This window comes from Manacus vitellinus, unplaced genomic scaffold (genome assembly GCF_001715985.3).
Source record: "Manacus vitellinus isolate BGI_N305 unplaced genomic scaffold, ASM171598v3 scaffold_87_pilon, whole genome shotgun sequence".
NCBI lineage: Eukaryota > Metazoa > Chordata > Aves > Passeriformes > Pipridae > Manacus > Manacus vitellinus.
In genome coordinates, this window is record NW_021940854.1 from 538084 (window position 1) to 565822 (window position 27739).

The following is a 27739-nucleotide window of genomic DNA, read 5'->3' on the forward strand; positions in this document are numbered from 1 at the left end:
CCGCGGCCGTCCCAGCGTGCAGGCCGGGAGTACAAAAACCCTTTGTCTGGTAAAGGCACCATTTTCAGCACAGTTTAGTTCAGACACACAGCATCACACACAGAGAAGTACATCCCTCTGGATGACTTCATTCCCTGGATCCCCTCCTCCGTCCCACCCTCCCACTGGGGCTGGAGATGGGCCACATCCAGCTGCAGAGCAGACAGACAGACAGACAGCCAGCCAAGGGGGAGCAGGACACAGCAACATTACAAAGAGATTGATTATCTTAGAACAAACAGGAGACCCCCACCAGTACAGTTGGTGAAATTCTAGGTGACATTTTACAGATTTTAATAGTGTTATAAATCTTAGTCTAAGTTTATGGGAAACCACAGGAGTTCAAGTATTTTATTACTGCACACACTATATATATATATATTTATATATGTATATACAGAGGAAAACATGATTTTTTTTGGCAATATTGGGGGGATTTTACAGATTGAGCTGTGCTTGTGGCGAGCACAGAGTGAGACAGCCCAGCATTCTCTTCAGCACTTTTAGCAAGTTGTGCAATAGATTCCTATTTGTGACCACAACATCCAGCTTCTACCCACGGCTCCATAGGATCAGGATGCACAGCTCCTTCTCCTCTCCTAGCACACTGGATGCTGAGCAACTCTGCTCAGGAGGAGTTCCAAACTCGCAGTCTAGTCTGACACAAGGTGGCCTGAAAGCATCCTGACTGACACTACAAAGGTTTGGGGATTAAAAGAGGGGGTGCATCAGTCACCAGGTTTCCATTTGAAGTGCACAGAGAAGCTCCAGTGGTCCAGGTAGAGACTCTTCCTGCTTCCTAGTGTCCTGCAGGAACTGCTGCTCTGTCTTTAGACCTGAATTAAAACCTATCAGCACCCCATTTTTTAAAACCAGAATATGGCCGTGTCTTCTCGTACCTTTATCTTCACTGCCCATCCGTGTATTAGTGGGAATTAGTATAGGAGTCTCATTTAGCCAATCTCTAATTAAAAAGCATTAAACTCAGTGCTCCTATAGCACAGCTTAGTGTCAGTCAGCATGGAATTAAGAATTTAAGTGCATCATTATGCATCTATAAACATATATACATGCACAGACATGTTTAAAATATATCTCTCTTCCTCTGAAAAAGTCCACTGAGACCTCATTCCACTTGTGCCATCAAGGTGTACCCAGGAAACACTTTCTAGTCCATGCAGAGTAACCGTAAATTAACTGACCAGATCTTGCTTTGCAGGTGGGTTACTCCGACTCCTCACTGCACAGTCAGAGAGATGACAATGAACCAGACAATTTCCTTACCAGGGCTCAGGGCAGGAATGGGGAACCCAAAGCGACGCCCCCGTGCCGGATTTCGGGACCATTTCCCTACAGGCGGCCGCGCTCCCGCTGCCAGCCCGGCTGCAGAGCGAGGAACAGGCCGGGGGGTCAGTCCTGGAGCTTTGGTCGAGGTATTTATGAGTGTAGAGTCCTACATTCCTGGTTTGGATCTCCGGCTGGCCCTGCCCCGGCAGCGATGCCAGAGGGGGGCCGCGATTCCAACGGGTCAGCCCACGGGGAGGCCCCAGGGGAGCCACGAGTTATTTGGGAGGCAAAGGTGCCGGTCGAGAAGGGTAATACTGTCCCTGAGGTAAACATTTCTGCTGTGGCAGCCCCTGAGGTACAACCTTCTGCTGCGGGGGTGGGGGCCTGCGAGAGGACAGAGGAGCTGCCATCAGTCAGGGGGGCTGCACCCACCACCCACAGCCCCCAGCCACCCAGCAGGAGAGCCCCCGGCCACCACACCACTGCTCCCGGTCCTGGCCTCCGTGCCAGGACTCCCTTGGAACACACCACGGGCTCAGGCTCTGCCTTCCGCTGCCTCACACCCTCAGGGCCCCCCAGTTTGTTAAAATTCACCTTTTCTCCCCAAATCATTTAAAGAGCCCCCCCTCAAGTGCCCCACCAACATAAGCTACATTTAGGAGCTCCCACTCAGTACCCAACACTCCCCAGGCCCATGTGTGTCATGGCACAGCATTACAGCTCACGAGCACAGTTTGGAAGGAAGATGAAAAATAGAGGAAAACTTCCTGTTCAAAGCGATGAGAAATGATCCTGCACTTGGCCATAACGTTCACAAATCAGCAAAGTGACAGATTTTGGAGTAATTTCTTTTTAAACTGCCTGTTTTGAGAGGCCTTCCATCCACCTGCCAGCAGGGTAAAGGTGGCCCCCCAGCAGGGCTGAGCCCCCTCATCACCAGGCAGGATGAAGGCAGCGGGTGATGGCCCAGCAGCTTGGGGTGAAGGGAAGGAGAAACTTCTCCCGGGGAGAAGTCAGCCCTGCCTGCACACCCCACATGATGGAACACCCCAGTGCTCCCAGGGATGGAGGGCCAGGGGGATAAACCCCTTCAGTGCCAGCAGGAATCTGCAGTAACTCCACTGACCTGCTGGGCAGCCTCGGCGGCTGCGGGTACTGCGGAGGGGGGTAGTAGGGCTGGTGGAAAGCCTGCTGAGGGTGCTGGTTAACTGGGTAAGCTGGGACAGGAAAGGTGTTTGGATCCATATCCTGCGAAGAAAACACAACAGGAACGTTCACAAATGGCACGCAGGGAGTTGAAATATTTGTGTCATTGGTTAAGTGACACTCAAGACCACTGATCAGGAAATAAGTATATTCCCTCTGCTTCTCAGCAAAGAGAAAACACCACTTCCAGAAATGGAGAAGTAACTTCGAGGCTTTTATTAGGGAAAAAATGATCTGTCAGTTGAGAGTAAGAAGTAATGGAAAGGAGATGATTCCTACCGTGGGAACAGCTCTTGGGGCATAAGGGGTGCCGTGGGAGAAGCCTCTGTGCTGGTAGTCCCTGGGTTCGGTGTCTGGCCGAGGAGGAGGTGACTGAAGTGACCTGAAATCCGTGGATAGGGACTGTGTGAGCACATAACAGTGACTGTGCAGGCCATGAACCCTGGCAGCTGGATTTATATTGTCTTATTACACGCCGAATGTCAGGAAGATAATATTTACCACAAATCTAGTAAAGCAACAACCCTTCTTCTGTTTAGGACTCTGAGAGCTTCCCTTTGCCACTTTACGCCAAGATGGGATCCAAAAATATAGACCCCCATCTCCAGTGCATGACAACAAACGTAATGCTAAAGAGAAAATTCTTTGCTCTCTTGATTTAGGGTGAATTTGTCTTTTCTGTCATTGCCAGGGGCAGGCTACACGTGTCACTGGATGCAGGGGCCTTTGCCTGACATCCTGGGACTGGGATATGCCTCCACACCTTGGCATTGGGTTGTATAAACAACATCCACAGGGTGTTCAAAGGGCAGAGAAGGAAGGAAGGAGAAGGCACTCACGAATGGCAGCGGGACATCAACCTCCTGAAGCATCTCTTCAGCCTGTCCCTCCTCACAAAGGCCAGAGCAGCAGCTACCAGGAGTGGGAGCACCAGGAAGAAGAACACCAGCAGGCCATTCCTCAGAGAGGTGTCCTTGTCTGAGGGCACAAAACCATGGGGAAGAAATGAGTCTAATGTGGTGTCACCACCAGCACCTGACTCACAGCAGCAGTGAATTGGTTCTACAACAATTTTCCATTTTATTACAGAAGAAAAACAAAAGAACCCAGTAAGACTGCAAGATAAATGCCCAAAGAGATTCTTTTCTGTTTATCTTTTCACAGGGATTGTCTGGTCAAAGATGAAAGAGCCATATGTGCCATGACACCCTGGGCTACAGCAGCATATTGAATTAGGAGATCAATCCTCATTTTTCATTACTGTGAAGATGTTATGAGAGAGGAAAACAGAGCTTCTGCTCTTTGGTCTGATCCTAAATCTTCCTCTTCTCCAACCACTGTTTGCTGTAGGCAAAGAACTCGGGTTCTTAACAATCTCTACCTTTTCATATGCAACAATTTCTCTCCTGCAGACTGTACTAAAACAGCCTTTCCCTTTTTTGCCTGATGATTTGAGGGATCTGCCCATGCTCACTGTGATTATCCACTCTCTTATTGTATCAGTGTCTAGCTTTCCCCTAACCCACATCATCTCACGAAAAACAGTCTTCAAGATCATTCTTGCAGCTCACAGAAGCTATTAAAACAGTCCCATCTTTATACAGTCCACGTGGACACAGCACAAGTTTTCTCCAAACTAAAAATTGGCTTTGGCTTCCTAATTCATCTTCAAACCCTCTGCGAGCAAAGTAAGCTTTCCTGCTCTGTCAGTTTGCTTTCTCACATGCAAGAATCGTGGTCCCCTTCACTGGGGCTTCCCTTCCCAGCCTGGGTACGGAGAAGCCCAAGGTGGCAGAAATCACCTGAACTAAACCAACCCAGATCCTCACACATTCCAGCCCAGCATCCCAAGGGAGAGAACTGCAACACCTGCAGCCCAAAACCTCCACTAGGATTGTTCACAGGTGAAACCCAGTGCAGAGCCATCCACCAAACCTTCCCCACGTGTGTGGGTGCCCAGCCCAGCCCCAGAGCCCTCACACCACTTGCCATTGTAGGGAGGGCCACTGTCCACGCTCCCTCCATAGCCTTTGGTGTCACAGAAAGGGGGGGCCCAGCCTGCTTCACAGTGGCAGTTCCTGTTGTTGTTGCACACCTGTATTCCAAAACACAAACACCACAGCTCAGTAACTTCCATTTCCATGCATTTGGAGCAGCTGTGCAGCAGCCACAGCCTGTTCTGTCCTGTTCTGCTCAGCCAGGAGAACTTCACCCAGTAACTCCTATGTCAGCTCCAAACTCTTGGCCAGGCATCCCAAGGTTTCACATGACTGAGCACGCACAGCACTGTTCAGGAAAAGCTTCCAAGGATTAGCTATCCCAAAGCTTACACACCATGGCTTTTGCTTGCCTCTTTTTTTTTTTTCTTTTTTTTTTTTTTTTGAGATGCAGAGTCAAATTTCATTAGTAATACTGGATTTGGGAATTCTTGCCTGGCAAAGAGTTTCGTTGAAGATTTTTTTGACACTGTTACAGGCTCTCTGGCCTAGAGACATTTTATAGAGAGTGTTACAGTTCACACAAGACAGAAAAATAAAAAGTTACTAATCACCATTTAAAAACTTGCTGCCCCTCCTGCCCTGCTTACCCCGTGCCCGTGGCACTGCTTCTCCACATCACAGTCGTAGTTCAGGACAGAGGCACTCACACACTGGAAGTGCCTGCAGATCTGGGGAACAGAGATGCACAGAGATGAGGGAAGATGCCATTTCAGTGCCCCCCTGCCTGCCCAGCTCCCTGCTCCCAGCCTGGGGCTCTGCAGCCACACAGTGCTCACTGCCACAAAGCCTCTCACACTCTCGCTGATAAACCCCAACTCTGCAGAAACTCTGTCCCACAAAAGGCCTCTCAGCATGGGGCCTGAGCTGGCACTAGAGCCTTTTGTCTCTAGTCTGAATGTAAAGGAACAGCAATTAAATTGTGCCCAGTAAGGACATGTGGAATGCACATTCCTCTGCTTGGGCTAAGCCTCTGTGCTCTTTAGTTTAGTTGGATTTTAATTGAAAGCTGTCTTCAAGGCATTTGTGTGGGCCTGGCTCTTCCTGCTCATTGACAGAGCAAAGATTTTGGCTCTCAACAAACTCAATTTCTTTCGCTTCACCTACAAGTGAAAGGCTCATTAAGTGTTTGATGCACATGCAGTGCAGTCCTGGGCAGTGGGGGGAATCAATGGACTCGTTGAGTTTTAAATTAACTGCAGGCATCAAAAAATAATGCTCATAAATATGCACCAAACAATGCAGCTGAAAATTTTATTCCCGTGAACATCCCGAATTATTACATTAGGATATCACTTTTTAATTGTTAATTACCTTTCCATTACCACACTTGGTGCCTTCATTCACCATTCCTGGGTCTGGGACATCAGAGCCCAGCTGGAAATCCACCCCCCAGCACATGGTGTCTGTGTCTCTGCTGAGGGGAGTTTGGATAATGGCAGGCTTGATTCCAAACACAGGCATGGCTTTCACATTTTCACACTGCAGCTTCCCACACATGGCATTCCTACAACAGCAACACAGGAACACTGTAGTGACACTTCAATTCACTCTGAGAACAAGACTACCACACGTTTGATTTGATTTTTTCTTTGTACTTGAAGACACTACCTGAAAATAAACTTGAGGCAACTCAACAAATAAAACTGAACTGGGCCTCATTTCAGTGCTGCAAGAGCACCCTTCTTTCTGTAAGCTGTTGGGATCTTTACATTAAGGAAAACATGCTGATTTACTGCTCCTTTGCCCACATGTGAGCCCCCAGGACAAGCACAATCCATGATGGGAGATGTGGAACACGCTCTCCTCGCCACAGCCCCACATCCCTCCTGGGTGCACCCGCTGCAACACCCCAAAGGGACACCACAGCACCCAAACACAGGTTCCCAATGATGCATTTCAGAACTTCCCAATGCACTGGGCTCAACTCACCAGCTGGAACATTTCTTGTAGTCATGGCCATGGAAACCACAGTTGCCAAATCTGTCCCCCTTGGAATTCACTTCATTAAAGCAAATGTTTGGGGCTGCTTTGGCTTCTGCAAACAACAGCCCATCCCCAGAGGGAGAAGACACATTACCCAGGGACAGAAACATCTCACACCATGTCTCCCATACCCAAAGCAACTACCCTGCTTCCCCGAGTATTCACCATGCAGCAGGGAGCTTAGGAACCACGAGGAGGTGACAGTGGCTCCAAGTTTACAATTACAAGCTCCAAGTTTAAAAAGAGAGAAAAAACCAGTTGCTCAACACTGAGTCAGTTCTACCACTTAATATTTCTTCATGGCTTCATTGCAGCCCCACAGAGCAGAAACCCCACTGCACCAGGAACGATCAACGACTGCACTTTAAATAAAACTCAGTGCATTCTTCAGTTACACCTCCTAGAGAGGCTGGAACAGCGTGCTCTGCCTTACTCGAGCCGAAGATGTCCTGGCACTGGGCGTCGTGGTGCTGGCACACCCCGTTGTAGCAGTAGGCCTCCTGGTTGTGGCAGGGGTGCCCGTTCTGCACGGTGAAGTCGGGCTGGCAGAACTGGGACGTGCCATTGCAGTACTCGGGCAGGTCACACTCGTTGTTGCTCGCCCGGCACTCGGTTCCTCCAGGAAGGAGCTGAGGGGAGAAGGGAGGGGAAACTGCATCAGGAAACGGGAACCTCACGGCAGAGACAGACACTGCAGCCGACCCACGGCACGCCCCACATGGGGGGCTGAGCTGCAGCCCTGGACTCACAGGACACCTCCCTCTCACAGATGCACTGGCTGAGCCAATACCCTTCTTTCCTCAACTTCCAAACAACAGGCTGGAGTCTCCTACCTGGCAGTTTTTGCAGCAGTCACCGTAAGCACATTCAGCACCTGATCGGAGCCTGCAAGTTCCTGGCTCGCAGCACGGGTCACTCTCACATTCCTGAGTACAGAAATACTGTGAGTGTCACAAAACTGTCCCCCCTGAGCAAGGGGCACAAGGCTGCCCTAGCAATGCCCAGCTCCGAACCTTTGGTGAGCCACAGTCACAGTCCTCCCCAGCATCCACCAGCCTGTTCCCGCAGTACGGGATGCTGTAGGTCTCGTCGGGCCTCGGAACGTTGAGCAGGCAGCTCCCACCCTTGTTGAGTGTCAGCTTCTCAAAGTCTTCTGCACTGCAGCTGCTGAAGTTCCTCGATCCCCTGCAACAGAGAGCACGAGCTGAGCTTTACTCTGAGAAAACCCATGAGCATCCCCTCTGTCTGCAGAACATGGGTGGTGTTTGCTCTCCCCATGAGCTACAAGTGTGACACTGCTCTCTGAAAGGGGAATTTGAAGACAAAAGTAATCCACAACAGTGAAGTACATGGATGGGGTGTTTTGACCCTCCTTTGCCTTCCCTGGGTGAGCTACTCACGATGCTCCAGAGCTCATGATGCAGCTGCTGGCCCCGCAGTGACAGCCCCGCTGGTCATCGTGGTTCATGCCCAGGTTATGGCCAAGCTCGTGAGCCATGATGGATGCAAACAGCTGGATACTGATCCTTCCAAACTGCACAGGAGTGAAACAGAAGGCAATCAGAAGAGAACTTATACTGACACAGTCAGTGTTTACATATGTGCCAAAGAGACACTTCTGCTGTTCTGCCTCTACATTATCAGGACTCTCAGATCAACAGTGCCGGGTTTCCAATCAAGTGCATGGAATTTGCTTAGTAATAAGAGCCTTCAGAGAAATCTCTTTGGGACACTACCCAACAACCTCTGCTTTCTGGAGCAGCTGCAACGTTAACACAAAACCCAGAATTCTCCACACCAGCCCTGATCTCCTGAAACGTGCAAATTCCAGCACTTCTGTCACTAGTCCAAGGAAACCAGACTGCTGGGATTGCCAGTTATCCAAGACCAGCAGCTCAGTTCATTAAGGCTCTGCAATTCCACATAAAACAGGCAGTGAACTGGCACTGCTCAGGGAGGTCATGGCTGCAGGTTAGACAGCACAGGACAGATTTGAGAACACCCACAGCTCCCACACACTTCCAAGTCAGGAGTGATTAAAATATCACAGAGAAATCCTGTCCCTTTTGCATGAGTGCTGCACACTGAGCAGAGAAGTTGTGATCCAGATATCCTAGAAGTGTCAGAAATGGTTGAGGACAATATAAAAGCCCCCAGTAAGCCACTTCAGCTTGGTTATGAAAGATTCTGCACTTCCAGGAAGACTTCTGGAGTGCAAAACTCCCATCTTGATCACATTCAGAGATCACTAAAGAAATCTCACCACGTTAATGCCTCCTGCATGGCTCTTGGAGCACACTGTTCCCACGTAGGCCATTCCAGCTGTGCCACCAAACCCCTTCTTCCTGTGGTCATGGAGAGAAAGGAAAGGCCATCACCTGACTGTTCAGACACTCACAGCCCATCAGCACACTGCTCCTGCCTGTGGGGCACAAATCCTGCTGCTCCAGCTTTCCAGGGCTGACACAGGAGCACTGCCAGGAGTGCTGCTACTGACTGCAGCCATGAACATACCAGTTCAGCTTTAGCTTTCTGTTCAAAGATTCCTTTATTCTGTTAACTTAAGTGTTTGCAGGAAGTCAGCCTCTTCCACATCTCCCCTGCACATAAAAAGCTAAATGATCCACCCTTAAAATCACTTGGTTTAATTTGTTGTCAGCTGCCTTTCTGCTCTGGCCAGCTCCATGGATTTCTCCCTCTGCCAACTTCCTTCTCATTACTCTCTCACTTTGTTCTCGAAGCTGAAGTGCCACAGCACACTTGTACCACATTTTACTTCATAGAGAACAACTTCTAAAATTAGCATTTTCTCAGCCATTTTCCCTATCACCTGCATGCTGCTGTTCTGCCTTGGAGGGGAGGAGGTTCCCAGCTCCCAGAGGAAGGAAAGGGCAGTCTGGGCTGTGCTCCTGCCTCTGCCCTTTCCCTGCTTTGGGCAGTGACTTCCCAAGGTCTGTGCTATCTGCAGGAGTAGGAAGTGCACTGGGGCACACGTCCTGGAACAGGGCAGAGAACAGCTCAGGAAGCTCTGGGCTTGCTTAAGGCAGCAGGGACAGACAGATTAACATCCTGTGCCAAATTCAAACCACGTCACCAGCTTCTGGTGACTGCACCAACTGCAGAAACAACTTTTTCCCTGTTAAAATGCAATGCTCTGCACCACGTTTGTGCTCATTTTCAAGCTGAAAAGGCCCTGGATCACAAGCCCAATCTGTTACAAAGTGACAAAGGATTATCTGAACAGAAATACAACACAGAACATGTGGGACAAAAAAAACCTGTGTTGTTTATCAACACACCTGTCAGAGGGCACCGAAATCAAAGAGCACAGAAACCTTCTCAAAAACGCTTCACTTCACTTGGAATGTTTCCACAAGACACGAACCACTGCAGGCTGCCCAGCAGCTCCTCTTGGCACTACAGCTGGGCTGAGCAGGCAGGAGCAGAAGGAGTTTCCTGGCCTGCCAGGGGAGGGTTGGTACTCACAGCACTAACTGGGCGCTGTCGTGTCTCCGCCGCACCACGAGGTTCTTCTCTCGCCACTGCACGAAGTTCCAGAGCACATCCCCAGCCCCCCCGTCCATGCTGATCATGTTTTCGTACTTCCAGATCTCCAGCCCGACCAGCACGATGCGGATGTTCAGCATGATGTACATCTGGGGGAGGAAATAAAGAGGAGAAGTGTTTATTAACGCCTTCAGATAAAAACAAGTGGCTCGGTGCTATAGATCTTATTGCAAGTATCCACCTTTTTCTGTGTGGGTTTGATTTTTTTTCCCCCCCCACAGCTAGCACACAATTGGAATCAGCAGAATGCATTTGCCCTGTAGTTTAGACCTTCATTAGGTGAAGGATCAATGCTTAAATGCCACACTGTAAAAAAGACACCAAACAGAAATAAAAAGGAGTCTCAATCCTGAGAAATATCATCTGAAACAGTCAAGTTACAGATTAACTCACTTACCCTAACCTTTACACAGACACAGGAATTGCAATAATTGCAACAATCTGTCCTGTCACTTGCTGTACTTCGCACAGATTGGAAGAGCTCCCTAAACTAACTCTCCAGGTGGTTGGCTGCAGATGAATTTAGAGGTGGAAAAGCTTCCACGGTGATGCATTCCCTGAAGTGGTACCAGAACAGACCCTGAGGGGGAAGTTTACAAAAGGCAGCAGAGCTGCAGCACACAGCATCCCTGCTACTCACACTGTCAAGCAGGTTTGCCAGCTGCACCATGTGTTCTCTTACTTCTGTTTCACTCTTCCCAAAATCTTCGAACTGCAAGACAAAAAAAAAAAATATTAGTCATGAAGAGAAGAGATAAAAGATAAGAGTCAGAAGAAGGAACAGAACATTTTAAGACTACGAACATCAAAAACATTTTTGTCTGGCTCCAAATCTCCAAGATGCTGTGAATCAAGAGAGCTCAACAGCTCGATATTCCAAAGAAAACAGCAGAGGCAGTTTTTTACCATGTGCTTTCCTTTCATTACAAGATTCCTTGCTGACAGAACCTCTCCATGTCTGTTAGTTTACACCTTTCCTGAGGAGGATTGCATAGCACACATTCATCCACTTCTAGGGTAGCATATTTGCATAATCTTGGCTAAAGTGTCAGTGTTTTTCAACAAGCCATTTGGGAGTAACAAAGCCTGAGGGCTTTCCAGGCCCACTCCTGAGGAGAAGAAAGGGGAAGCCACACACAGTCCCTACCTTTTCTTTATCCACAACTATGAACAGCTCCACATATCTTGTCTGGTGCAGGACTGCTCTCTTTCTCTGGGGAAAAAAAGTTTTAGACAACTTCAGTTTTATTAATTCCCATGTAAACAAGAAAAAAAAAAACCCAAACCTCATGACATTGTCATATTTCACTCGATACAACCAGTGGTTTGAGACACACCCAAAGCACAGGGTGCCAAACACAAGCAGTGTAATCCAATGCAATGACCATTTCTGGGTTTTACACTAAAACTCAGCTTGCACAAAGACTTCCTGTGTCTCAAAAGTAAGGGATCTTTTCACTCTCCACACAGGTCACTTTGAAAAGACAGCACACACTTTAATAAAGGGGCACAAAGATACTACAAGCAAATGCCAACAACCTTGAAGTGAAACACAGCGTTTCTCATTCCCCTGCTTTCACTGGAATCTTGTTCCTGCACAGCCAGTCCTTGAAGGGCAAGGAGGACCTTCACACCAAACTGCTCTTGTGGTGGTGAGGAGGATGGAATGAACACCACAATGTTCTCCTGGCTCCTGATGCAGCACTTCCTTGACAAGCCTCCCCACCAGGGTGGTGTTCCTGGCCTTAAAAGCCCCCCCAAAAGGCCCAGGAATATTCTAAGCAGCTGCTCCCCCCTCACTGCCCCGTGCAGAGGCAGGAGGAAACTGCAGCTGCTTTTGGTGAAGGGACTGAGTTTTCCAGCAGTGCAGAAACCTCCCAAATCATAAACCTTTAGGTATGTGCTAAGCCCAAGGAAATCTGCTAAGCTGCTTCCATCCTCTGAGGTGAACTCACAAAACCCATTACAGGGGACTGGGAAGGGCTTACCCGGAGCAGCTGGGTCATACTGGGATGGGGGTTTCCCTCTGCCTGTTCCTCTTCCTGGCCTTCAGTGCTCGCTCCACACGTCGTGGGCTCTTTCTTCACATTATCCAGTCGATACAAAATGTGTTCAGAGCCAGAGGAGGAATCCATGGGCTCAATCCCGTAAGTGACATTCCCTATTGTCACCAAGCCCCTAAAACATGGCAGTGTGTGAGAAACCCAGCACTAAGCACAGAGGGCAGTTACCCAGAAAGCAGAACAAAGGAACAGTTATTGCTGGATAACCAAGGCCTGCCTGTATCTCAGTCCTTGCAAACCAGCACACTCCACTTCAGGCCTGGCAGCAGCCTTTCACTGGAGGGGGCCTTACAAATCCAGTAAATTAAACACTTCTGTAGGAATCTGCAATGCCCCAGGAATTACATCACAGGCCTTAAGCAGAAATGCTTTAGTTCAAATACACTATTGCCACTCTGGTGCCTGGCATGGCCCTGCAAAAAAAAAAATCAGTGGCTCAAAACATTAGACCAAAAGGCAATCAGACCAAAGCAGAATAAATTTTCAATCAAACTTGAGGTGCACAAGCTTTAGGGCCAATTTGGTGAAATTTGCAGACTAGTGTTTGACTTTTCATTTCTGCACTTAGGTCCAGTTCCTTGACATGACCATCTGTGCAAATCAGAAAATAAGAGAAATCTGTGTCAAAACCAACCTACTGGTAACAAACTGCAGTAATAACTTAATAGTACTTCAAATATCTGGGAACTCCACGAATAAAAGATGCCATAGGACAACAGCACCAAGGCAGCTCGGCCTGGCCAGTGACCCCCTGACTGGCTGAGCTGCAGCTAAAACCAGCAGAACTGGGTTTCAGGGTCAGCAGCCACGACATGACAGACAGGACACAAAGGATGAGGTGTGCTACCTGAGCCCTGAGCAAGTGCTGACAGCCACCACGGAATCCAGGGTCCCCTCCACGTGTCCCTGATAATGGCAGTGATCCTGGGGGGGAAAACAAGGGCGTGTTACACACGTGTTCCAGGAGTACCTGCACACCCAGGGGGACCTCTGACCCACCACTGACCAGCTGTGACTACAGTCTGAGAAAACAAAAGGCTTGCAGTTAGATTCACCACATGCCTTACAGTCTGCAGCTTCTAACACTGTTCCAGCTCTACCACATTTGCTCACGTGCATCTAAAGGTTTCCTCACCTGCCTTGGTCCCACGAGAACTGACACACATGGCACCAGCCAAGATGCCAGGACACAGGACTCAGCAGGATCCCTGCTCCTGTAAAGCAGACGCTCCTCCCAGCTCAAAGGGGCCAGCAGCTCACTATGGGTTTCAGTTTGAGAGCCCACTGGCCCCTCAGCCCTTCCTCCTGCAGCCAGACTCGGAGCTGCCGACACGGGAGGGACACCAGGAGAGCAGGCCTGGAGCCTTATCCAGCAGCTGGATTTCTTAACATGACCCAGGCTACCCCTTCTCCTGTTCCATCCTCCACCCTGCCTCAAACATTGAGGCCAGCCCCTCCCTACAGATTTGGGCCAATTCAGTCTTCTGGCAAACAGTCCGGCTTGTCCACGGCCTCTCTGCAGCAGGAGGAGGGACAGGATCTGCTGTCCTCACCCACCAGCACTGCCACAGCTCTCTGGCTCTGCAGGACAGCCCTGACAGAGGGAACACTTTCCCTGTGCCCTCCAGATACATGTATCTTAGAAACTAGACAAGGGTAGCACGGGGCAAATACACTCCATTTTCTCTGGCAGGGGCATTTCTGGACACTTACAGGGGTTTATAATACAGACTCTGTCACCTGTTGCTCAGCAAGGAAAGCAGAAAGCACTTAAGGCATGTGCTAATCCTTCAGGGCCACTGTGACTCTCACGACCTCGTGAAGAAAAAGCATTTTTCCTCTGCTCAATCCCTTTTAACTAGGAAGCAAATACTCAGTTGACTCAGGTGTTCTACTTTCAAGAACAAGATCCTATGAATCATGCATGACTAACACTTCCCTTTCAAAGGAAGAGTGGAGCCATCAGAAATACTCTCATGCATTTTGTATCACACAACCTGCTTTTTACTCCCATTCCACTGGAGCAGTTACATTTCCACAGGCAGCCTGTCAGGCAGGCTGCTCGTGCAGGAGGAGGCTGCAAATGCACTTTGAGGGGAGTAACTCCAGTGCTGCACAGATCACATCCTCTCAGAGGTCCTCCATCTCAATCATCCCTTCCAGCAGCTCCCAAACTTCAGGACTAATGGGTCTCCTGTCAGCCCCCCAGAGGGGTCAGTCACCACGAGCCAGCCCTGCTGAATGGAGGGTCAGCAGTGACCGTTCACGCTGGCTCGGGGACCCTTCTGGAAGCCCATTGTGTGCAAAAACAAAGCAAAGCTGCTGTACAGTCCCCAGAGCACCCAGTGCTGCCCCACAGGCTCCTGCCCTTGGGAGAAGGAAGGCAGAAGTGACACCAGCCCCACGCTGGGCTGTGTGACAAGGACAGGACTGCTCTGACAACGAGACAGCGACAGCTGAGAGCAGCACTGCCTTTTAGAGAAAGAGCAGCTTTTAATGAGACAGCAACCACCTCCACATCAGAAAACACGTGTCTATTACAGGCTAGATCCTCATCCAAAATTAAGGATTCTCTCCAGGAAGAGGGCAGTGGGTCCTGAAGGTGGCCCAGCAGAAAATACAACTATCCTTTTGTAATCCTTGACTTCATAGATTCTCAGTGTTCCAGTCACCTTCAGTGCAGGCATGAAAAGAAAGAAATCCTACCTGGACATCTGGATATTCCAATTGCAACTTTCCCTCCTTGTCATAGGTATAAACTGTGAAATCTTTGGGCAGCAGTTCTCTGCAAGGAAAGGGGAGAAGGAACACAAGAGGAATTTCACGAAATGACACTTGAGCAGAGGACCAAGATGATACTAATCAAAAGTGTGACAAATATGTAAAATGCAATTAAATAAGGAAGCGCTCAAAAGGAAAAACCTCCAAAATTAACGAAGAAATTGTGCATTTCCACAGCAAAATCCTAGAGAGCAGAATAGTGGAACTGTTAATGAAATCAAATGAACCACTCAGAGGGTAAAACAAGCAGCAAAACCCATTCAATTGTGCTAAAAGCCTGTTTTCAAGCAAGAAAAAAAATCCCAGCCCTCAGTCTGCTGCACATGCCTTCTCTTGCCCAGTTTTGGGAGAAAGTGCACTGGGAAAGTCTCCCACGACTAAGATTGCTGCGCCATCCTGGTAATTCCATTGATGTGGTGCAGCTGAATTCCCACGTCTCTGAGGGTCAGAGCCTTGGCAAGTGGCAGCTGGAGCTCCCCAGGGACTTGTACAGTTGTGTCTCTATCATGAGGGCAGCTTGGAGCAGCAGTGGCCACGTGCTGGTGCTCTAAGTGGCCCTTTAACACTTCAGCCCCAAATTGACAGCATCTGTCTTGGCTGGGAGCTATCAGTGGCCCTGGATGGAAAGTCAGTTCCCTCATTTATTAGTGTCCTTGTGCTACTGAGACAGGAAAAAACACAAGCCTAAAGCAATAAACCAAACCCAGACAAAAGTGAAAATATTTACTCGAAATGCAGTTCAGCTTGTTTATTTTTAGCTGTGAATGGAAAGAGTCGCGTCCACGGTTTCCCAGATCCCCTCTGAGCAAACTGCAGCTTCCTGCTCTGAAAGGGGATCCCAGGGCTGCAGGAATCTAAAAACGTCTCTGGCTGATAGCCAGGACTCTGGGACTCAATCTCTTCCCTTTTTGCAGAGCTGGGATGTTCCTGCACTCCCCACAGAGAACCCCAGGAAGTGGAACTCGTGTGCTACCTGCCAGCTTGTCACCTGGACACCACAGATGGAAGGAACTCATCACTTACTTGTTCTTCTCCAGATGAATCGTGTATTCCTGTCCCTCGATCTCGATCGCATACGACACTTTGTCCTGAATATAAAAACAAAAAAAGTTGCATTTTACTCGTGTCAATGAAAAAAACATTCTTGGAAATCCACAAAAGCGAGTGAGCCTGGAATCTGTTTTATAATTGTCCCTGCCTCCAGAAGCTGGCATCCCTTCCTGTGTAACTGGGGAATGATTTCTCGACCCCTCTTGAAGCTCATTCCAGTGCTGAACAACTCTCATGATGCAACTTTTTACACCCAGATCAAAAACCCACTGCAGCAACTGGTGGTTAGCTACAGGCAGTGCTGGAGGTGATACCCTCTGCAAGGATGGATGCTTGCCTGCTGCAGGATGAGTCTGACAGCATTCCATGAGCCTTTCAGGCCAGTTTTGGGTGGATCTCGTTAGGAAGCAGACACTAAACTGAAGGTGAGGCTGCCCAATACCTGCACTGAGGAGCTGTTGGAAGCCTCTCGCCGTTCCCTTCCCAACCTCTGCGGGGTTACAACTTCATAGGAAGAGAGCAGGGAAATCTGCTGGAAACCTGGAAAGCAGGAGAGAAACGCTGGCTAAAGGAACAAAGCAATCAGAAGCACCAGGCACAGGGAAGAAAACACTGTCTCAGGAAAAGCACAGAGGAAACCTCCCAGCAAGACACGCCTGGATTGCACACTTGGGTTGCCTTGTGAGGGGCCAGAGAAAACAACACACAAACAGCAGAGAAGACACCAAATTTACCAGAAAGTTTCAAAACTAAACCTTCCCATTCCAATTACTGCCTTACCAGCACCCATCTCCCACACCACCACCCTCCACCAGCAGGAATGGAGCATTTAAAGGGGGTCAGTGCAGGGAGGACTCGCCCAAGGACACCCAGGCAGTGTCAGCCCAGGTGTCCTGTGCTGCAGAGCTGCACAACTGCCCCGGCTCAGNCCCTTCTTTCCTCAACTTCCAAACAACAGGCTGGAGTCTTCTACCTGGCAGTTTTTGCAGCAGTCACCGTAAGCACATTCAGCACCTGATCGGAGCCTGCAAGTTCCTGGCTCGCAGCACGGGTCACTCTCACATTCCTGAGTACAGAAATACTGTGAGTGTCACAAAACTGTCCCCCCTGAGCAAGGGGCACAAGGCTGCCCTAGCAATGCCCAGCTCCGAACCTTTGGTGAGCCACAGTCACAGTCCTCCCCAGCATCCACCAGCCTGTTCCCGCAGTACGGGATGCTGTAGGTCTCGTCGGGCCTCGGAACGTTGAGCAGGCAGCTCCCACCCTTGTTGAGTGTCAGCTTCTCAAAGTCTTCTGCACTGCAGCTGCTGAAGTTCCTCGATCCCCTGCAACAGAGAGCACGAGCTGAGCTTTACTCTATGAAAACCCACGAGCATCCCCTCTGTCTGCAGAACACGGGTGGTGTTTGCTCTCCCCATGAGCTACAAGTCCGACACTGCTCTCTGAAAGGGGAATTTGAAGACAAAAGTAATCCACAACAGTGAAGTACATGGATGGGGTGTTTTGACCCTCCTTTGCCTTCCCTGGGTGAGCTACTCACGATGCTCCAGAGCTCATGATGCAGCTGCTGGCCCCGCAGTGACAGCCCCGCTGGTCATCGTGGTTCATGCCCAGGTTATGGCCAAGCTCGTGAGCCATGATGGATGCAAACAGCTGGATACTGATCCTTCCAAACTGCACAGGAGTGAAACAGAAGGCAATCAGAAGAGAACTTATACTGACACAGTCAGTGTTTACATATGTGCCAAAGAGACACTTCTGCTGTTCTGTCTCTACATTATCAGGACTCTCAGATCAACAGTGCCGGGTTTCCAATCAAGTGCATGGAATTTGCTTAGTAATAAGAGCCTTCAGAGAAATCTCTTTGGGACACTACCCAACAACCTCTGCTTTCTGGAGCAGCTGCAACGTTAACACAAAACCCAGAATTCTCCACACCAGCCCTGATCTCCTGAAACGTGCAAATTCCAGCACTTCTGTCACTAGTCCAAGGAAACCAGACTGCTGGGATTGCCAGTTATCCAAGACCAGCAGCTCAGTTCATTAAGGCTCTGCAATTCCACATAAAACAGGCAGTGAACTGGCACTGCTCAGGGAGGTCATGGCTGCAGGTTAGACAGCACAGGACAGATTTGAGAACACCCACAGCTCCCACACACTTCCAAGTCAGGAGTGATTAAAATATCACAGAGAAATCCTGTCCCTTTTGCATGAGTGCTGCACACTGAGCAGAGAAGTTGTGATCCAGATATCCTAGAAGTGTCAGAAATGGTTGAGGACAATATAAAAGCCCCCAGTAAGCCACTTCAGCTTGGTTATGAAAGATTCTGCACTTCCAGGAAGACTTCTGGAGTGCAAAACTCCCATCTTGATCACATTCAGAGATCACTAAAGAAATCTCACCACGTTAATGCCTCCTGCATGGCTCTTGGAGCACACTGTTCCCACGTAGGCCATTCCAGCTGTGCCACCAAACCCCTTCTTCCTGTGGTCATGGAGAGAAAGGAAAGGCCATCACCTGACTGTTCAGACACTCACAGCCCATCAGCACACTGCTCCTGCCTGTGGGGCACAAATCCTGCTGCTCCAGCTTTCCAGGGCTGACACAGGAGCACTGCCAGGAGTGCTGCTACTGACTGCAGCCATGAACATACCAGTTCAGCTTTAGCTTTCTGTTCAAAGATTCCTTTATTCTGTTAACTTAAGTGTTTGCAGGAAGTCAGCCTCTTCCACATCTCCCCTGCACATAAAAAGCTAAATGATCCACCCTTAAAATCACTTGGTTTAATTTGTTGTCAGCTGCCTTTCTGCTCTGGCCAGCTCCATGGATTTCTCCCTCTGCCAACTTCCTTCTCATTACTCTCTCACTTTGTTCTCGAAGCTGAAGTGCCACAGCACACTTGTACCACATTTTACTTCATAGAGAACAACTTCTAAAATTAGCATTTTCTCAGCCATTTTCCCTATCACCTGCATGCTGCTGTTCTGCCTTGGAGGGGAGGAGGTTCCCAGCTCCCAGAGGAAGGAAAGGGCAGTCTGGGCTGTGCTCCTGCCTCTGCCCTTTCCCTGCTTTGGGCAGTGACTTCCCAAGGCCTGTGCTATCTGCAGGAGTAGGAAGTGCACTGGGGCACACGTCCTGGAACAGGGCAGAGAACAGCTCAGGAAGCTCTGGGCTTGCTTAAGGCAGCAGGGACAGACAGATTAACATCCTGTGCCAAATTCAAACCACGTCACCGGCTTCTGGTGACTGCACCAACTGCAGAAACAACTTTTTCCCTGTTAAAATGCAATGCTCTGCACCACGTTTGTGCTCATTTTCAAGCTGAAAAGGCCCTGGATCACAAGCCCAATCTGTTACAAAGTGACAAAGGATTATCTGAACAGAAATACAACACAGAACATGTGGGACAAAAAAAACCTGTGTTGTTTATCAACACACCTGTCAGAGGGCACCGAAATCAAAGAGCACAGAAACCTTCTCAAAAACGCTTCACTTCACTTGGAATGTTTCCACAAGACACGAACCACTGCAGGCTGCCCAGCAGCTCCTCTTGGCACTACAGCTGGGCTGAGCAGGCAGGAGCAGAAGGAGTTTCCTGGCCTGCCAGGGGAGGGTTGGTACTCACAGCACTAACTGGGCGCTGTCGTGTCTCCGCCGCACCACGAGGTTCTTCTCTCGCCACTGCACGAAGTTCCAGAGCACATCCCCAGCCCCCCCGTCCATGCTGATCATGTTTTCGTACTTCCAGATCTCCAGCCCGACCAGCACGATGCGGATGTTCAGCATGATGTACATCTGGGGGAGGAAATAAAGAGGAGAAGTGTTTATTAACGCCTTCAGATAAAAACAAGTGGCTCGGTGCTATAGATCTTATTGCAAGTATCCACCTTTTTCTGTGTGGGTTTGATTTTTTTTCCCCCCCCACAGCTAGCACACAATTGGAATCAGCAGAATGCATTTGCCCTGTAGTTTAGACCTTCATTAGGTGAAGGATCAATGCTTAAATGCCACACTGTAAAAAAGACACCAAACAGAAATAAAAAGGAGTCTCAATCCTGAGAAATATCATCTGAAACAGTCAAGTTACAGATTAACTCACTTACCCTAACCTTTACACAGACACAGGAATTGCAATAATTGCAACAATCTGTCCTGTCGCTGTACTTAGCAAAGGTTGGAAGAGTTCCCTAAACTAACTCTCCAGGTGGTTGGCTGCAGATGAATTTAGAGGTGGAAAAGCTTCCACGGTGATGCATTCCCTGAAGTGGTACCAGAACAGACCCTGAGGGGGAAGTTTACAAAAGGCAGCAGAGCTGCAGCACACAGCATCCCTGCTACTCACACTGTCAAGCAGGTTTGCCAGCTGCACCATGTGTTCTCTTACTTCTGTTTCACTCTTCCCAAAATCTTCGAACTGCAAGACAAAAAAAAAATATTAGTCATGAAGAGAAGAGATAAAAGATAAGAGTCAGAAGAAGGAACAGAACATTTTAAGACTACGAACATCAAAAACATTTTTGTCTGGCTCCAAATCTCCAAGATGCTGTGAATCAAGAGAGCTCAACAGCTCGATATTCCAAAGAAAACAGCAGAGGCAGTTTTTTACCATGTGCTTTCCTTTCATTACAAGATTCCTTGCTGACAGAACCTCTCCATGTCTGTTAGTTTACACCTTTCCTGAGGAGGATTGCATAGCACACATTCATCCACTTCTAGGGTAGCATATTTGCATAATCTTGGCTAAAGTGTCAGTGTTTTTCAACAAGCCATTTGGGAGTAACAAAGCCTGAGGGCTTTCCAGGCCCACTCCTGAGGAGAAGAAAGGGGAAGCCACACACAGTCCCTACCTTTTCTTTATCCACAACTATGAACAGCTCCACATATCTTGTCTGGTGCAGGACTGCTCTCTTTCTCTGGGGAAAAAAAGTTTTAGACAACTTCAGTTTTATTAATTCCCATGTAAACAAGAAAAAAAAAAACCCAAACCTCATGACATTGTCATATTTCACTCGATACAACCAGTGGTTTGAGACACACCCAAAGCACAGGGTGCCAAACACAAGCAGTGTAATCCAATGCAATGACCATTTCTGGGTTTTACACTAAAACTCAGCTTGCACAAAGACTTCCTGTGTCTCAAAAGTAAGGGATCTTTTCACTCTCCACACAGGTCACTTTGAAAAGACAGCACACACTTTAATAAAGGGGCACAAAGATACTACAAGCAAATGCCAACAACCTTGAAGTGAAACACAGCGTTTCTCATTCCCCTGCTTTCACTGGAATCCTGTTCCTGCACAGCCAGTCCTTGAAGGGCAAGGAGGACCTTCACACCAAACTGCTCTTGTGGTGGTGAGGAGGATGGAATGAACACCACAATGTTCTCCTGGCTCCTGATGCAGCACTTCCTTAACAAGCCTCCCCACCAGGGTGGTGTTCCTGGCCTTAAAAGCCCCCCCAAAAGGCCCAGGAATATTCTAAGCAGCTGCTCCCCCCTCACTGCCCCGTGCAGAGGCAGGAGGAAACTGCAGCTGCTTTTGGTGAAGGGACTGAGTTTTCCAGCAGTGCAGAAACCTCCCAAATCATAAACCTTTAGGTATGTGCTAAGCCCAAGGAAATCTGCTAAGCTGCTTCCATCCTCTGAGGTGAACTCACAAAACCCATTACAGGGGACTGGGAAGGGCTTACCCGGAGCAGCTGGGTCATACTGGGATGGGGGTTTCCCTCTGCCTGTTCCTCTTCCTGGCCTTCAGTGCTCGCTCCACACGTCGTGGGCTCTTTCTTCACATTATCCAGTCGATACAAAATGTGTTCAGAGCCAGAGGAGGAATCCATGGGCTCAATCCCGTAAGTGACATTCCCTATTGTCACCAAGCCCCTAAAACATGGCAGTGTGTGAGAAACCCAGCACTAAGCACAGAGGGCAGTTACCCAGAAAGCAGAACAAAGGAACAGTTATTGCTGGATAACCAAGGCCTGCCTGTATCTCAGTCCTTGCAAACCAGCACACTCCACTTCAGGCCTGGCAGCAGCCTTTCACTGGAGGGGGCCTTACAAATCCAGTAAATTAAACACTTCTGTAGGAATCTGCAATGCCCCAGGAATTACATCACAGGCCTTAAGCAGAAATGCTTTAGTTCAAATACACTATTGCCACTCTGGTGCCTGGCATGGCCCTGCAAAAAAAAAAATCAGTGGCTCAAAACATTAGACCAAAAGGCAATCAGACCAAAGCAGAATAAATTTTCAATCAAACTTGAGGTGCACAAGCTTTAGGGCCAATTTGGTGAAATTTGCAGACTAGTGTTTGACTTTTCATTTCTGCACTTAGGTCCAGTTCCTTGACATGACCATCTGTGCAAATCAGAAAATAAGAGAAATCTGTGTCAAAACCAACCTACTGGTAACAAACTGCAGTAATAACTTAATAGTACTTCAAATATCTGGGAACTCCACGAATAAAAGATGCCATAGGACAACAGCACCAAGGCAGCTCGGCCTGGCCAGTGACCCCCTGACTGGCTGAGCTGCAGCTAAAACCAGCAGAACTGGGTTTCAGGGTCAGCAGCCACGACATGACAGACAGGACACAAAGGATGAGGTGTGCTACCTGAGCCCTGAGCAAGTGCTGACAGCCACCACGGAATCCAGGGTCCCCTCCACGTGTCCCTGATAATGGCAGTGATCCTGGGGGGGAAAACAAGGGCGTGTTACACACGTGTTCCAGGAGTACCTGCACACCCAGGGGGACCTCTGACCCACCACTGACCAGCTGTGACTACAGTCTGAGAAAACAAAAGGCTTGCAGTTAGATTCACCACATGCCTTACAGTCTGCAGCTTCTAACACTGTTCCAGCTCTACCACATTTGCTCACGTGCATCTAAAGGTTTCCTCACCTGCCTTGGTCCCACGAGAACTGACACACATGGCACCAGCCAAGATGCCAGGACACAGGACTCAGCAGGATCCCTGCTCCTGTAAAGCAGACGCTCCTCCCAGCTCAAAGGGGCCAGCAGCTCACTATGGGTTTCAGTTTGAGAGCCCACTGGCCCCTCAGCCCTTCCTCCTGCAGCCAGACTCGGAGCTGCCGACACGGGAGGGACACCAGGAGAGCAGGCCTGGAGCCTTATCCAGCAGCTGGATTTCTTAACATGACCCAGGCTACCCCTTCTCCTGTTCCATCCTCCACCCTGCCTCAAACATTTCGAGGCCAGCCCCTCCCTACAGATTTGGGCCAATTCAGTCTTCTGGCAAACAGTCCGGCTTGTCCACGGCCTCTCTGCAGCAGGAGGAGGGACAGGATCTGCTGTCCTCACCCACCAGCACTGCCACAGCTCTCTGGCTCTGCAGGACAGCCCTGACAGAGGGAACACTTTCCCTGTGCCCTCCAGATACATGTATCTTAGAAACTAGACAAGGGTAGCACGGGGCAAATACACTCCATTTTCTCTGGCAGGGGCATTTCTGGACACTTACAGGGGTTTATAATACAGACTCTGTCACCTGTTGCTCAGCAAGGAAAGCAGAAAGCACTTAAGGCATGTGCTAATCCTTCAGGGCCACTGTGACTCGACCTCGTGAAGAAAAAGCATTTTTCCTCTACTCAATCCCTTTTAACTAGGAAGCAAATACTCAGTTGACTCAGGTGTTCTACTTTCAAGAACAAGATCCTATGAATCATGCATGACTAACACTTCCCTTTCAAAGGAAGAGTGGAGCCATCAGAAATACTCTCATGCATTTTGTATCACACAACCTGCTTTTTACTCCCATTCCACTGGAGCAGTTACATTTCCACAGGCAGCCTGTCAGGCAGGCTGCTCGTGCAGGAGGAGGCTGCAAATGCACTTTGAGGGGAGTAACTCCAGTGCTGCACAGATCACATCCTCTCAGAGGTCCTCCATCTCAATCATCCCTTCCAGCAGCTCCCAAACTTCAGGACTAATGGGTCTCCTGTCAGCCCCCCAGAGGGGTCAGTCACCACGAGCCAGCCCTGCTGAACGGAGGGTCAGCAGTGACCGTTCACGCTGGCTCGGGGACCCTTCTGGAAGCCCATTGTGTGCAAAAACAAAGCAAAGCTGCTGTACAGTCCCCAGAGCACCCAGTGCTGCCCCACAGGCTCCTGCCCTTGGGAGAAGGAAGGCAGAAGTGACACCAGCCCCACGCTGGGCTGTGTGACAAGGACAGGACTGCTCTGACAACGAGACAGCGACAGCTGAGAGCAGCACTGCCTTTTAGAGAAAGAGCAGCTTTTAATGAGACAGCAACCACCTCCACATCAGAAAACACGTGTCTATTACAGGCTAGATCCTCATCCAAAATTAAGGATTCTCTCCAGGAAGAGGGCAGTGGGTCCTGAAGGTGGCCCAGCAGAAAATACAACTATCCTTTTGTAATCCTTGACTTCATAGATTCTCAGTGTTCCAGTCACCTTCAGTGCAGGCATGAAAAGAAAGAAATCCTACCTGGACATCTGGATATTTCAATTGCAACTTTCCCTCCTTGTCATAGGTATAAACTGTGAAATCTTTGGGCAGCAGTTCTCTGCAAGGAAAGGGGAGAAGGAACACAAGAGGAATTTCACGAAATGACACTTGAGCAGAGGACCAAGATGATACTAATCAAAAGTGTGACAAATATGTAAAATGCAATTAAATAAGGAAGCACTCAAAAGGAAAAACCTCCAAAATTAACAAAGAAATTGTGCATTTCCACAGCAAAATCCTAGAGAGCAGAATAGTGGAACTGTTAATGAAATCAAATGAACCACTCAGAGGGTAAAACAAGCAGCAAAACCCATTCAATTGTGCTAAAAGCCTGTTTTCAAGCAAGAAAAAAAATCCCAGCCCTCAGTCTGCTGCACATGCCTTCTCTTGCCCAGTTTTGGGAGAAAGTGCACTGGGAAAGTCTCCCACGACTAAGATTGCTGCGCCATCCTGGTAATTCCATTGATGTGGTGCAGCTGAATTCCCACGTCTCTGAGGGTCAGAGCCTTGGCAAGTGGCAGCTGGAGCTCCCCAGGGACTTGTACAGTTGTGTCTCTATCACGAGGGCAGCTTGGAGCAGCAGTGGCCACGTGCTGGTGCTCTAAGTGGCCCTTTAACACTTCAGCCCCAAATTGACAGCATCTGTCTTGGCTGGGAGCTATCAGTGGCCCTGGATGGAAAGTCAGTTCCCTCATTTATTAGTGTCCTTGTGCTACTGAGACAGGAAAAAACACAAGCCTAAAGCAATAAACCAAACCCAGACAAAAGTGAAAATATTTACTCGAAATGCAGTTCAGCTTGTTTATTTTTAGCTGTGAATGGAAAGAGTCGCCTCCACGGTTTCCCAGATCCCCTCTGAGCAAACTGCAGCTTCCTGCTCTGAAAGGGGATCCCAGGGCTGCAGGAACCTAAAAACGTCTCTGGCTGATAGCCAGGACTCTGGGACTCAATCTCTTCCCCTTTTGCAGAGCTGGGATGTTCCTGCACTCCCCACAGAGAACCCCAGGAAGTGGAACTCGTGTGCTACCTGCCAGCTTGTCACCTGGACACCACAGATGGAAGGAACTCATCACTTACTTGTTCTTCTCCAGATGAATCGTGTATTCCTGTCCCTCGATCTCGATCGCATACGACACTTTGTCCTGAATATAAAAACAAAAAAAGTTGCATTTTACTCGTGCCAATGAATAAAACATTCTTGGAAATCCACAAAAGCGAGTGAGCCTGGAATCTGTTTTATAATTGTCCCTGCCTCCAGAAGCTGGCATCCCTTCCTGTGTAACTGGGGAATGATTTCTTGACCCCTCTTGAAGCTCATTCCAGTGCTGAACAACTCTCATGATGCAACTTTTTACACCCAGATCAAAAACCCACTGCAGCAACTGGTGGTTAGCTACAGGCAGTGCTGGAGGTGATACCCTCTGCAAGGATGGATGCTTGCCTGCTGCAGGCTGAGTCTGACAGCATTCCATGAGCCTTTCAGGCCAGGTTTGGGTGGATCTCGTTAGGAAGCAGACACTAAACTGAAGGTGAGGCTGCCCAATACCTGCACTGAGGAGCTGTTGGAAGCCTCTCGCCGTTCCCTTCCCAACCTCTGCGGGGTTACAACTTCATAGGAAGAGAGCAGGGAAATCTGCTGGAAACCTGGAAAGCAGGAGAGAAACGCTGGCTAAAGGAACAAAGCAATCAGAAGCACCAGGCACAGGGAAGAAAACACTGTCTCAGGAAAAGCACAGGGGAAACCTCCCAGCAAGACACGCCTGGATTGCACACTTGGGTTGCCTTGTGAGGGGCCAGAGAAAACAACACACAAACAGCAGAGAAGACACCAAATTTACCAGAAAGTTTCAAAACTAAACCTTCCCATTCCAATTACTGCCTTACCAGCACCCATCTCCCACACCACCACCCTCCACCAGCAGGAATGGAGCATTTAAAGCGGGTCAGTGCAGGGAGGACTCGCCCAAGGACTTCCAGGCAGTGTCCCCCCAGCTGTCCTGTGCTGCAGAGCTGCACAACTGCCCCGGCTCAGCTCTCTCCAGGAGCTCCAGCAGCTCCTGCACTTCCCGACAGCACAGCTCAGCCTCACACCCTCGCCCTGCTCAGCACAGCCAAACCCCTGACACGAGCCTGATGCTATTCATTATGTCCTTAAACAGCTCTCAAGGGCCTCATCAAAACAACTGAGGTGAAACAAATCCCTGCAACAAAGTGGCCCTCGCGGATCCCTTTAGGTACTATTTGCATATGCAACATCAGACAGATCCCCTGAACCAAACACAAATCCAGAGTTCAAGCTCCCTCCATAAAACATCAGGTTTTGCAAGCAACTCTTTTACATCAACTGTGTAAACAACAATAAACTGCACATGCAAATCACTTTTCCTGTCATGGTGGTGTCTGCCAGTGCCTGGCTCGGGAGCTGCTCCCCCAGGAAGCAGGAGGTTGGTCGCCCAGGATCGAAGGCAGGATCCAGAGCAGTGGTTTTACTGGCTCATGGCAATGGAATCAATGAGCTCATCAGAGGAGCCTGAGCTTCCCGACAAACGTAGGGGGAAGGGAACAGTTATCCTCAGCATCTGCCTCCAGAAATCATCACCGTGTCTGGGGCAGGTGAGTGAGTGTGTGCTTGGTGTCCGAGATACTCCAAAAACTCTCAAGTGGGACTAGGATGCTGCATCCATCTAAAACCAGCCCCTCTGGGCACACCAAAACTCACACCACACCTCCAAAGGGCCTTTGGCTTCTCCAGTCAAAGGACAGCTCTGTGAGCTCAAAGCCCCCATGGAAAGCCTGTTCCATCCTTTGGGAATTGGGCAGAGTCCCCACAAAGGCTTTAAATGCCAGGGGTTCCCCAAAGGCCCCCAGGCTGCAGTGACATTCTGGCTCCTGCAGATGCTTTTGCTGCCTCTTCCCATCCTGGCAGGCTGACACACATCACCTCAGGTCAGCACTCAAACAGGAATCCCACGGGAAAAGCACATCCACTTCCGCACTCTTCCCACCAGTCTCCCCAAAGAACAAGCCATGGGGTCACTTCCAGCTTCCCTCCCATAACTGTGTGTCCATGTCTGGAGGCCACGGATCCACTGCACTGCCCCAGCCTGTCACACTGCAATTCTGCCCCCTGAGCACAGGCACAGCCAGGCTGCTTCTTGGGAAATCACACAGGGCAAATACTGCAGCAGAACGTTCATTAATTACGGTGTTTATCGAACAAAAGGTATTTAAAAGCCAGAGATAAAATTCCTGAAAGCAACCCCTTACGGTCACC

At 49.2% G+C, this 27739-nt stretch overlaps 2 protein-coding genes across 2 annotated transcripts; both read right to left on the minus strand.

Annotated features, from left to right (window-relative positions):
• Nucleotides 1–299: 299 nt before the first annotated feature.
• ADAM9 (ADAM metallopeptidase domain 9) lies at nt 300–16766 on the minus strand. The gene is made up of 22 exons (XM_029964979.1): nt 16757–16766; nt 16419–16537; nt 15950–16014; nt 14852–14930; nt 12993–13069; nt 12071–12260; nt 11230–11295; nt 10723–10794; nt 10002–10171; nt 8779–8860; nt 7916–8049; nt 7529–7700; nt 7349–7441; nt 6949–7144; nt 6462–6567; nt 5844–6036; nt 5120–5200; nt 4522–4627; nt 3372–3510; nt 2812–2914; nt 2453–2574; nt 300–1710 (listed from the first exon to the last, which is right to left on the minus strand). The coding sequence occupies exons 1-22, from the start codon at nt 16764–16766 to the stop codon at nt 1602–1604; spliced, it is 2484 nt and encodes an 827-aa protein (XP_029820839.1). The 3' UTR covers nt 300–1601.
• Nucleotides 16767–16916: 150 nt separating this feature from the next.
• Nucleotides 16917–26359, minus strand: LOC115308004 (disintegrin and metalloproteinase domain-containing protein 9-like). The gene is made up of 13 exons (XM_029964980.1): nt 26350–26359; nt 26012–26130; nt 25543–25607; nt 24445–24523; nt 22588–22664; nt 21666–21855; nt 20825–20890; nt 20320–20391; nt 19603–19772; nt 18380–18461; nt 17517–17650; nt 17130–17301; nt 16917–17042 (listed from the first exon to the last, which is right to left on the minus strand). Exons 1-13 carry the CDS (start codon nt 26357–26359, stop codon nt 16917–16919), a joined length of 1362 nt encoding a protein of 453 aa, XP_029820840.1.
• Between the last annotated feature and the right edge of the window lie 1380 nt (nt 26360–27739).